The sequence below is a fragment of the Hypanus sabinus genome, chromosome 7 (assembly GCF_030144855.1).
Source record: "Hypanus sabinus isolate sHypSab1 chromosome 7, sHypSab1.hap1, whole genome shotgun sequence".
Taxonomy (NCBI): domain Eukaryota; kingdom Metazoa; phylum Chordata; class Chondrichthyes; order Myliobatiformes; family Dasyatidae; genus Hypanus; species Hypanus sabinus.
The window spans coordinates 145,248,718-145,261,131 of NC_082712.1; the positions used below are offsets into that span (position 1 = coordinate 145,248,718).

At 39.4% G+C, this 12,414-nt stretch overlaps 1 protein-coding gene across 2 annotated transcripts in view; it reads right to left on the reverse strand.

Annotated features, from left to right (window-relative positions):
- The window catches only part of LOC132397298 (low-density lipoprotein receptor-related protein 5-like), a 235,999-nt gene that overhangs the window by 16,886 nt on the left and 206,699 nt on the right, over nt 1–12,414 (reverse strand). For both annotated transcript variants that reach the window (XM_059975886.1, XM_059975885.1), the window contains exons 11-14: nt 11,968–12,152; nt 10,913–11,236; nt 3,527–3,729; nt 185–396 (exon numbers count right to left, since the gene is read on the reverse strand). In XM_059975886.1, coding sequence (XP_059831869.1) covers nt 185–396; nt 3,527–3,729; nt 10,913–11,236; nt 11,968–12,152 — 924 coding nt within the window. The remainder of the gene's footprint in view (nt 1–184; nt 397–3,526; nt 3,730–10,912; nt 11,237–11,967; nt 12,153–12,414) is intronic.

The following is a 12,414-nucleotide window of genomic DNA, read 5'->3' on the forward strand; positions in this document are numbered from 1 at the left end:
AGGGAAGTAAGAGGCTGTTGAGAAAACAATTTATAATAAGAAAATGCAATTGAGTCTCTCCCCTGGTATATCACAGGTTTATAAGGTTCTACTTTTCCTTATGGTAAGGAAAATATTAAATCTACTATCTATTTTGTAAAACAGTTATTTCTTTATGCGTTGAATTGAAAAGTAAGCAAGTTACCCCCGTTCTGCATTGACAACAATAGCCCTAGGTCGGTCATGTTCTCCTCGAAGAACTATTCCGATGGGCTTTCCGTCTAGTCTGTTAACATTTACAGTGTTCAATGTTTCACAAGTCCAGTACACAGTCCGACTGTAGATGTCAAGGCTCAAGTCATGGGGTTGAATATCTGGATTTTGGCTTTGGTTTGGCCCAGAAACAACCACAAATGCCTAGATAAACAAACAGTAAATAAAAAAAGCAGTTATTGATTCAACTTTTACTGTGTACAATTAAGAGATAATATCAATGCAACTCAGAGCTTCAAATACAACACTGTTGGTCTTGAAGAGCTAATTTCCCCCACTGAATTAATGTATATATTAAAAAACTATATAGAAACAATATTGCTGTCATTCTTTATGTAAACATACCCCTCCAATGTGAGAACAAAGATAGACTGAAAACATTTTATGCACATCTTTGGCAGAATCAAGGCATGGGTGCCCACAATTGAATGTCTAAATTACAACAATCATGCCACAAAATTTCAGTTCACTGAAGACTGCTTACATCAAACCTCCATTCCAGACTAAATAATTTATATGAAACAAATACAGAAACAAAATGTGGAGTTGTCATGGAGCATCCTAATTTAAATATGATCAGTCATCTTTCTCATTCTCAGAATTAAGGTCTTCAGAAAGTACTTTGAATGATTAATTCATTAATTGCTTTCTTGATGATCAAACTCCTGCTCTCATGCTGGCTTTTTCAGAATGGCACAAACAAGAGAGAAGACAAGTTCCAATATTATTCCATTTCATTGTTCAGCAGATGGCAGGCAGAATGTAGACAAAGCACATTTATATATAAATCCCTAGGAAAGCAGCAAATGGCACTTGGAGCTCAGGGAATTTCAGAACTATCAAATGTTAGAATGAATCAGATATTTACCTCATAGGCAGCACAATAAACAGAGTACTGTATTTATGCAATGAGTACCCAACAATGATAAATCTCAAGTTTTGTACCCTGGGATTAGTTATTAATTAATAATGTAATGTCAACTACAAAAATGACTTGAGAAGCTGTTCCTGAATCGCTGAGTGTGCCTTCAGGCTTCTGTACCTCCTTTCTGAAGGAAACAAAGAGAAGAGGGCGTGCCCTGGGTGATTGGGGTCCTTAATAATGGACGTCACCTTTCTGAGGCACTGTTCCTTGAAGATGTCTTGGATATTATGGAGGCTAGTACCCAAGATGGAGCTGATTGATTTTACAACTTTCTGTAGCTTCTTTTGGTCTTATGCAGTAATCCCCTCCCTCCCCCATACCAGACCATGATGCAGCCTGTCAGAACGCTCTCCACGGTACATCTGTAGAAGTTTTCGAGTGTTTTAGGTAACAAACTGAATCTCTTCAAACTCTAATAAAGTATACAGTAACTGTAGCCTTGCCTTCATTATAGCTGTGTCAATATGTTGGGACTAGGTTAGATTCTCAGAGATCTTGACACCCAGGAAATTGAAGTTGCTCACTCTCTCCACGCTGATCCCTCTAGGAGGATTGGTTCATGATTCCTCATCTTACCCTTCCTGAAGCCCACAATCAGGTCTTTTGTCTTACTGACACTAAGTGCAAGGTTGTTGCTGTGACACCACTCAACTAGCTGGTGTATCTCGCTCCTGTACACTCTCTCATCTCCATCTGATCTTCTACCAACAATGGTTGTATCATCAGCAAATTTATGGATAGTATTTCAGCTACACATAGCCACCCAGTCAGGGGTATAGACGGAGTAGAGCAGTGGGCTAGGCACATGCCCTTGAGGTGTGCCAGTGTTGATTGTCAGCGAAGAGGAGATATTCTCACCAATCCACACAGATTGTGGTCAGCCGGTTAGGAAGTTAAGAATCCAATTGCAGAGAGAGGTACAAATGCCCATGTTCTGTAGATTATTGATCAGGACTGTGGGAATGATGGTGCTATATGCTGAGCTACAGTCAACAAACACTATACAGTGCTTGTATCGTCCAGATGATCGAAGACTATGTGAAGACTGCTTGTATCTGTCATAGACCTATTGTGGCAATAGGCAAATTGCAGTGGGTTCAGGTCCTTGCTGAGGCAAGTGTTCATTCTAGCCATGAGCAACCTCTCAAAGCATTTTATCACCATAGACGTGAGTGCTACCAGACGATAGTCATTAAGGCTGCTCACATTATTCTTCTTAGGCATTGGTATAATCGTTGCCTTTTTGAACCAGGTGGGAACTTTTGACTGTAGCAGTGAGAGGCTGGAAATGTCCTTGAATACTCTCACCAGTTGGTTGGCACGTTTTCAGAGCCTTACCAGGTACTCCACCTAGGCCTGCCGCCTTGCGAGGGTTCACCCTCCTGAAAGAGAAGATGTTGAGCTGATCTGGTAGTGAAGTATCACTGCCATTCATGCTGTTGGGTTTCGTTTGCAGCGAGTAATGTCTTGCAAACCCTGCCAGAGTTTATGTGCATCCGATGGCATCTCCAACCTCACTTGGAATTGTCTCTTTGCTCTTGAAATAATCCTCCACAAGTAAAACCTGGTATTCTTGTACAGACCTGGGTCATCAGACTTAAATGCCACAGACCTAGCCCTCAGCAGATGACATATCTCTGCTGGTCCATCCATGGTTGCTGGTCTGGGAATGTACAGCAAGAATGTACAACATGTACATTAAGTCTTAGACTTAATGACTGATTGTTGCCAATGCTCGTATCACTTTGCTCCATTACTAGACTCCGTACTGGAATTTTACTGGATAATCTCATTCTCCAATTCCATACTTGTGATACCTAGCATGGGATCAGAGACCCCACTCATTCTAATGGGACTCATAGCCTAAAGAGAATTCAGAAAATATGTTCTTTTAAAATTATCTCACTTTAGTTCAATGCTTTAATTTAAATACTTCGTACAATTGTTAATAGGTTAAATGTCTCTTTGTATCAGAGATGGTTTACAAAACTAAATTATAAAGTCCCACTGGCTTTGACATAAGGCAAAGCTCCATCTCCAGTTTTCTGCAGACTGCTTTGGTGGCAGAGTGCAGGACAATGGCTATATCAAAGCTGTAGTACAGAAGTTCAGCAACATCAGCTCTCTGCATTAGTCCAGATGAGCGTGGGCAGGCAGAAATAACAGAGTAATTTTGGTATTAGACTACTTTCAGCACAATCAAGTTGAAGATGCAAATGTTTCAGGAATTAAGAGGTGAAAATGTAACAAAACATTTGTGAGCAGGATTAAAATATCTGTTTAATCAAGCATAAGCTGTAATTCTATTCCTGAGAGGGCTTCTTCACAAAGATAGCTTTAGCTACTTACTTGAGAACCATCATCTCTAGCTCTTTTAATGATGTTTTGGCGTCCGTCTATCCAGTAAATCAACTTGTCAACAGCATCATAATCCACTGCTTTCACATTTCGCAAACCATGTACAGGCAAAATTATGTCTGGACTCTGCTGCTCATCCAAGATCATGCGACTAATTGCAGTCTTCTGACTGAACAGAAGGAAACTAACAGGCACTGAAATAGTGGAGACAAATTAAACAAGTATTATGATTAAAAAATTGTAAGACAAAATATTTCTAAACTGAGTTATGTGAAAGGAAATTACACCAAAACATTAATGAAAATGTTAATCCTGACTTTAACGTAAAAATTAGAGCAAGGTTACCCAGTGTACTAAAGAATAAATCAAACAGAACCTCCACAGGTTGTATGGGTTCAGTTAAACATACTGTAGAACATGAGCAATTTCCTGCTTTGTCATACTTACTATCTTTGCCTTAAATATTTGTAAAGATTTCCACATCAGAAAAAAGCACAGGGTTTGTCCCTTCAAGTGCAAGTCAGTTTCTACAAGTAACTTTGTTTCACATCTTAATTATTATCAAATAACTCATCTAACATTGAAAGCTAACATTTACAGTTGTAGAGTCACATCACTGTAGATTGTAATTCTGAGTGGATTTCAAAAGCATTGAAGAAACGTTTTCTATCCATTCCTCATCCCTCAGTTTATTCTATCTTTCTGTTTCTTTCTGCATAGGTACTGGCATGGAAGAAGGTATTCCAATGTTCAGTTCTTGATTCAGATTGTGTGGCTCAGTGCAGAGTCTTCAACATAATTAATTATGGAGACACTTCATATTCAAAAAATATTAGGCTCTGGATTGTTCAGTTTCTGAACAATTCAATTTCAAGGACAAAAATAAATTACTGAATTTGTGCACTAGCATAAGTCTACTGAACAGCTGGTGCAGTGAAATCTGACACCTTAAATAAACAGTTTGAATTGTGGTGTGTACTTTTGAAACAACATTTTAAACATAATTAACAAATCCTTTGAAATTTGAGTGATGTAGATTGCTGAGAGCAAGGGAGCCAAACCCATGGAATGTGTGGGCCCACTGTGGGATGCGCAAACATTTTGCTGGCACATGGTATGCAGTGTCATCTCTCAATTTTGTAAACTCCACTTGTCATAACAAGATACATAATAATCATATAACCATTTAACAATTACAGCACGGAAAAAGATCATCTCGGTCCTTCTAGTCCGTGCCGAACGCTTACTCTCACCTAGTCCCACTGACCCGCACTCAGCCCATAACCCTCCATTCCTTTCCTGTCCATATACCTATCCAATTTTACTTTAAATGACAATACCGAACCTGCCTCTACCATTTCTACTGGAAGCTCATTCTACACAGCTACCACTTTCTGAGTAAAGAAATTCTCCCTCGTGTTACCCTTAAACTTTTGCCCCCTGTGGTGAACTACATATACCTGTCTGGACACGCCCCCCCCCCCCCCCCGCTGACTGCTCCTGTGGCTCCTCCCACTGACAGTGGCTCCTCCCACGGACCCCGGTATAAAGGTGATTGGAGACACCACCCCAGCCTCAGTCTCCAAGTGTTATTGATGGTGCATCATCCCCTATCTCTCAACTCATGTCCTCTTGTTTGAATCTCCCTTACTCTCAACAGAAAAAGCCTATCCATGTCAACTCTATCTATCCCCTCATAATTTTAAATACCTCTATCGTCCCCCCTCAACCTTCTACGCTCCAAAGAATAAAGATCTAACTTGTTCAATCTTTCCCTGTAATTTAGGTGCTCAAACCCAGGTAACATTCTAGTAAATCTTCTCCATACTCTCTCTACGTTGTTGACATCTTTCCTATAATTCGGTGACCAGAATTGTACTCAATACTCCAAATTTGGCCTTACCAATGTCTTGTACAATTTTAACATTACATCCCAACTCCTAAACTCAATGCTCTGATTTATAAAGGCCAACATACCAAAAGCTTTCTTCACCACCCTATCCACATGAGATTCCACCTTCAGGGAACAATGCACCATTATTCCTAGGTCACTCTGTTCTATTGCATTCTTCAATGCCCTACCATTTACCATGTGTGTCCTATTTGGATTATTCCTACCAAAATGTAGCACTTCATACTTATCAGCATTAAACTCTATCTGCCATCATTCAGCTCACTCTTCTAACTGGCCTAAATCTCTCTGCAAGCTTTGAAAACCTATTTCATTATCCATAATGCCACTGACTTTAGTATCATCTGCATACTTACTAATCCAATTTACCACCCCATCATCCAGATCATTAATGTATATGACAAACAACATTGGACCCAGTACAGATCCCTGAGGTACACCACTAGTCACTGGTCTCCAACCTGACAAACAGTTATCCACTACTACTCTCTGGCATCTCCCATCCAGCCACTGTTGAATCCATTTTACTACTTCAATATTAATACCTAACGATTGAACCTTCTTAACTAACCTTCCATGCGGAACCTTGTCAAAGGCCTTACTGAAGTCCATATAGACAACATCCACTGCTTTACCCTCATCAACTTTCCTTGTAACCTCTTCAAAAAATTCAATAAGATTTGTCAAACATGACCTTCCATGCACAAATCCATGTTGACTGTTCCCAATCAGACCCTGTCGATCCAGATAATTATATATACTATCTCTAAGAATAATTTCCATTAATTTACCCACCACTGACGTCAAACTGACAGGCCTATAATTGCTAGGTTTACTCTTCGAACCCTTTTTAAACAGTGGAACCACATGAGAATATGCCAATCCTCCGGCACCATCCCCATTTCTAATGACATTTGAAATATTTCTGTCAGAGCCCCTGCTATTTCCACACTAACTTCCCTCAAGATCTTAGGGAATATCCTGTCAGGACCCAGAGATTTATCCACTGTTATATTCCTTAAAAGCGCCTGTACTTCCTCCTCTTTAATCATCATAGTTTTCATAACTTCCCTACTTGTTTCCCTTAACATCCTTCTCCTTAGTGAATACCAAAGAAAAGAAATTGTTCAAAATCTCCCCCATCTCTTTTGGCTCCACACATAGCTGTCCACTCTGATTCTCTAAGGGACCAATTTTATCCCTCACTATCCTTTTGCTATTAATATAACCGTAGAAACCCTTCGGATTTATTTTCACCTTACTTGCCAAAGCAACCTCGTATCTTCTTTTAGCTTTTCTAATTTCTTTTTTAAGATTCTTCTTACATTCTTTATATTCCTTGAGCACCTCATTTACTCCATGCTGCCTATATTTATTGTAGATATCTCTCTTTTTCCTAACCAAGTTTCCAATATCCCTAGAAAACCATGGCTCTCTCAAACAGGAACATAAAGATTCTATACCCCCAAAATTTCACCTTTAAATGACCTTCATTTCTCTATTACATCCTTCCCATAAAATAAATTGTCCCAATCCACTCCTTCCACATCTCCTCAAAGTTAGCCCTTCTCCAATCAAAAACCTTAACCCTGGGTCCAGTCCTATCTTTCTCCATAATTATATTGAAACTAAAGGCATTGTGATCACTGGACCCAAAGTGCTCCCCAACACATCTGTCCGTCACCTGACCTATCTCATTCCCTAACAGGAGATCCAACACTGCCCCTTCTCTAGTTGGTACCTCTACGTATTGCTGCAAAAAACTAGCCTGCACACATTTTACAAACTCCAAACCATCCATCCCTTTTACAGAATGTGCATCCCAGTCTATGTGTGGAAAATTAAAATCTCCCATCTCCCTGTGCTTACTACAAATATCTGCTATCTCCTTGCAAATTTGCTCCTCCAATTCTCGCTCCCCATTAGGTTGTGTATAATACACCCCTATAAGTGTTATTACACCTTTCCCATTCCTCAATTCCACCCAAATAGTCTCCCTAGATGAGCCCCCTAATCTATCCTGCCAGAGCACCGTAGTAATATTTTCTCTGACAAGCGATGTAACACCTCCCCCTCTTGTCCCTCCGATTCTATCACACCTGAAGCAATGAAATCTAGGAATATTTCGTTGCCAATCACACCCCTCCTGCAACCATGTTTCACTAATAGCTATAACATCATATTTCCAGATATCAATCCATGCTCTAAGCTCTTCCACCTTTCTCACAAAGCTCCTAGCATTAAAATAAAAGCACTTAAGAAATTCTCCACCTCTTCCTCTCTGTTTATCTCTAACAGTACAAAGAACTTTACTGTCTTCTTTTTCTTCCTTCTCCCATTCATCTGTTCCTACACTCTGATTCCCTTCCCCCCTCATATCTAGTTTAAATCCACTGAAGCCTCTCTAGCAAACCTACCTGCAAGAATATTTGTCCCCCTCCAGTTCAGATGTAAACTGTCCCGCCGGAACAGGTCCCACCTTTCCTGGAAACCTGCCCAATTATCTATAAATCTGAAGCCCTCCCTCGTGCACCATGTCTTCAGCCACGTATTGATCTGCACTATCTTACTATTTCTAAACCTGCCTGCACGTGGCACTGGTAGCAATCCTGAGATTGCTATACTGGAGGTCCTGTCCTTTAACTTGGAACCTAGCTCCTTAAACTCACCTTTCAGGACCTCCTCACTCTTCCTACCCACTCCATTGGTCCCTACATGAACCACGACATCCAGCTGTTCACCCTCCCTCTTGAGAATACTGAGAACTCGATCCAAGATATTGCAGACCCTGGCACCATGGAGGCAACAGACCATCTGGGATTTTCGATCTCTCCCACAGAACCTCCTATCTGTCCCCCTAACTAACAAATCCCCTATCACTATTGCTCTCCTCTTTTCCCTCCTTCCCTTCTGAGCTGAGGGTCCAGTCTCGGTGCCAGAGACGCAACCACTACAACTTGTCCCTGGTAGGTCGTCCCCACCAACAGGATCCAAAACGGTATACTTATTGTTGATGGGAATGATTATCTAATATATTATTATAATTATATTATAATTAGGTTTATAATATAAATATAATAAATATATTATTTTATTACATATTATAATTATATATATATCATTATTATAATGATTATCTTTACAGTTCAAAGTACATATATGTCACCATATACAACCCTGAGATGCATTTTCTTGAGGGCATATTCAATAAATTCATAATAGGATAAAACTACAATAATAAATGAAAGACCAGACCAACTGGGTGTTCAATCATTGTGCAAAACACAACAAACTCTCCAAATCCAAAAAGAAATAACAATAATAAATAAATAAACAAAAAATATCAAGAACATGAGATGAAGAGACCTTGAAAGTGAGTCTATAGGTGTGGGAACATTTCAATGATGGGGCAAGTGAAGTTATCTCTTTGGTTCAAGAACCTTATTGTTGAGGGGTAAAAACTGTTCCTGAACCTGGTGATTGAGTCCTGAGGATCCTGTACCTTCTTCCTGTTGGCAGCAGAGAGAAAAGATCATGACCTGGATGGTGGGGGTCCCTGACAATGGATGTTGCTTTCCTGTGAAAACACTGTGTAGATGTGCTCAATGTAGGTGAGGTCTTTACCCCCAAATGAAGTGGCAACAATATTTTACCATCTGAGAGCAGTGAGATATTTTCACAGGAATCATGTCATGCTGGCTTGATGCTTACTTGATGGTTATGAGAACTTGTGACATTGAAAAATATGTCTGAAGTGTGTGCACACCTTATATTATTCTATATGTTTATATCATTTATATTTTTTCTTCTGTTCTTTGTGAGTGAACACTAGATATTTGGTGATAATAATGGTAAATACTGTATGTAGTTTAGTGTCTCTTTGAATATTCATACAAGTCACTGTTTTCAGCAAAAAAAATTGGTCAAGTCTAATTATGTGATGAAGTGTTTTGAGAGGCTGGTGATGAAACATATCAATTCCTGCCTGAGAAGCAAAGTCGACCCGCTCCAATTTGCTCACCAGCACAACAGATCCACAGCAAATGCCATTTCATTGGCTCTTCACTCAATCTTGGAACATTGGGTCAGCAAACATGGATAAATCAGGATGCTCTTAATCAACTACAGCTTGGCATGCAATACTATCATCCCCTCAAAATTAATCAATTAGCTTCAAGACCTTGGCCTAAATACCTCCTTGTGTAATTAGATGCTTGATTTCTTCACTTGCAGACCCCATTCAGTTTGGATTGGCAACATCTCCTCCACAATCCCCATCAACACAGGTGTAACACAAGGTCGTGAGGCTAAGCACAACTCTAAGGCCAGATTTTAAGTTTGCTGACAATACCACTGCCATTGGCCAAATCAAAGGTGGTGAGGAATCAGCATATAGGAGGGAGACTGAAAATCTGACTGAGTGGTGCCACAACAACCTTTCACTCAATGTCAGCAAGAACAAGGAGATGATATTGACTTCAAGAGGAGAAAACCAGAGGCCCATGAGCCAGTCCTCATCAGGGGATCAGAGCCAACAACACTCCTCGGTGTTATCATTTTAGGGGATCTGTCCTGGGCCTAGCACATAAGGATGGCAGTGCCCTTACTTCCTTAGAAGTTTGCAAAGATTTGACATGACATAGAAAACTTTGGCAAACTTCTATAAATGTGTGGTAGAGAATACAATGACAACACCAATGCCTTTGAATGGAAAATCCTACAAAAATAGTGGATACGGCCCAGTCCATCAAGGTAACGCCCCAACCATTGAGCACATCGACATGGAGTGCTGTCACAGGAAAGCAGCATCCATCATCGATGAACCCCCACCACCCAGGTCATGCTCTCTTCTCGCTGCTGCCATCAGGAAGAAGGTACAGGAGCTTCAGGACCCACACCATCAGGTTCGGGAACAGTTATTAGCCCTCAAGCAGTAGGGATAACTTCACTCGCGCCATCACTGTACTGATCTCACATTCTAAAGACTCACTTTTAAGGACTCTTCGTCTCATGTTAGCAATATTTATTGATTATTTATTTATTATTATTTTCCATTTTTTCTTTTATATTTTTATAGTCTGTTGTTTTTTTTTTCACATTGGCTGTTTATCCGTCCTGTTGGGTGCAGTCATTCATTGATTCTATTATGTGTCTTGGATTTACTGAGTGTGCCCGCAAGTAAACAAATTTCAGGATTGTACATGGTAAATAAATTTATTTTGAACTATAGGAGTAGATTTACTGATGAAACTAGTTCTACATGCATGGCTCTCAAAACAACCAAATACAAGCTGTATGTAAAATACTGTCATCGTTATGCAGCAAGGAGCCTCAGGGAGAGTAAAGTGTGTTTATTTCCCTTTCCTTGGTCTTAAATGAACATTCACCAAAGCTTATAAATTCACATACACATTTTTTATGTTACATGAGGCACACTATAGTCTTGAAAGAATAAAAATACTTACAACTACAAGTTTTGTTATTGCCATCAAGTACGTAATGTGATGCACATCCACACCTGTAGCCAGTTGGCACGGCAAGGCAAAGATGAGAACAATGTCCATTGGTTTGCACACATTCATTCCAGCCATCTTGCCGTGAAGAATGAAAAACTAAGATGTCCATCACATAGTCCAAATGTCCTTGAATAAGTGTTCGGTTTTGTCCATTCATTTTATCAGCACGCTCAATACTGCGCAAATTCCAATCAGTCCAATAGATGTAATCCCGGTACTGTGTTAGCCCAAAGGGATGAGGAAGATCATCAGCTATGATTTCACGCTGTTGCCCTTAATTTGCAAATAACAAAAGAATCAACAAATAGGTTTTGCAACCGATTTACGTCAATACATAAATGTTACAAGAAGTAAAACTTTCAGATGTCATGACACAAACACTATAAGTATGACTTGGATAAGCTCAAGATGTGGACTTTGGTTAAACACCAAGTTATGCTGGTTCACAGCCACAGCTTTAGTATTTTTTGAAAATTATATCTATAAAGAAAAATTCCTAGCAGTAAAATTCACTCAAAGCAGCTAACTGTTCCATCAGCTCTTAATCCAAAGAAACTGACCACAGATGGAGACTGAAAAACAAAGTGTCTTGTTGGTATTTGAATTCTGTTATTTCCTGTCATTGATGTATGCAGGCTAATGGTTGAAACCTTCTTTTGAGCATCAATGCTAAAGGCCCCAAATTTGGGAGGCTGTGAGAAAGTTTAGCTGAGAAAGTTTAACACACAAGGAAGAAAACCAAATTTAAAATTATACTGCTTTGAACAGATGGCTTCAATACAAAATATAATATGCAAAAAAATTTGGAATTAAGAATGTGCAGCAGTTTTCACAGATCAAAACTTCAGAGACAACTCAAAGAAGCTTATTAATGTGCCCTATCAGCCAAAATCCACAGAATCTTTCAAAAAGACATATGTTCTTGTAAATAATTACAACAGGATACAGCCCTAATTCACATTACCTCAAAATATTTTAGTGCCAAGTCTAGACTTTCCTCTTACCGAGCATGTTTGAAGATTCAATCATTGATGTATCCAGGTCAGTCCAATAAAGTCTTTTCTCTACATAGTCAATAGTAAGCCCATTAGCGCGTCCCACTCTGTCTACCAGAGCAGCACTATTTGTGCCATCCATGTGTGAGCGGACAATTCTTGGCTTACCACCCCATTCAGTCCAATACATGTACCTGATGCAGGAAAACAACGATATCAAAGTACTTTGGAGGCAGTAAAATAAATTTCACAAATGATCCTGAAATATTGTAACAGACTGATCCTGGTGAAATAAATATGATTAATGCTCAAATCTTCATCATCTGTCTATGGCAAGTTGTGTATAAACAGACTGTTATCAGGTTAAAACATTGGAATAGGTAATATTTCCATTCATTTTCTAAGCAAAAGAGGAAATGATTGGAAGCATTATTTATTGTAATGTTTTAACCCAAT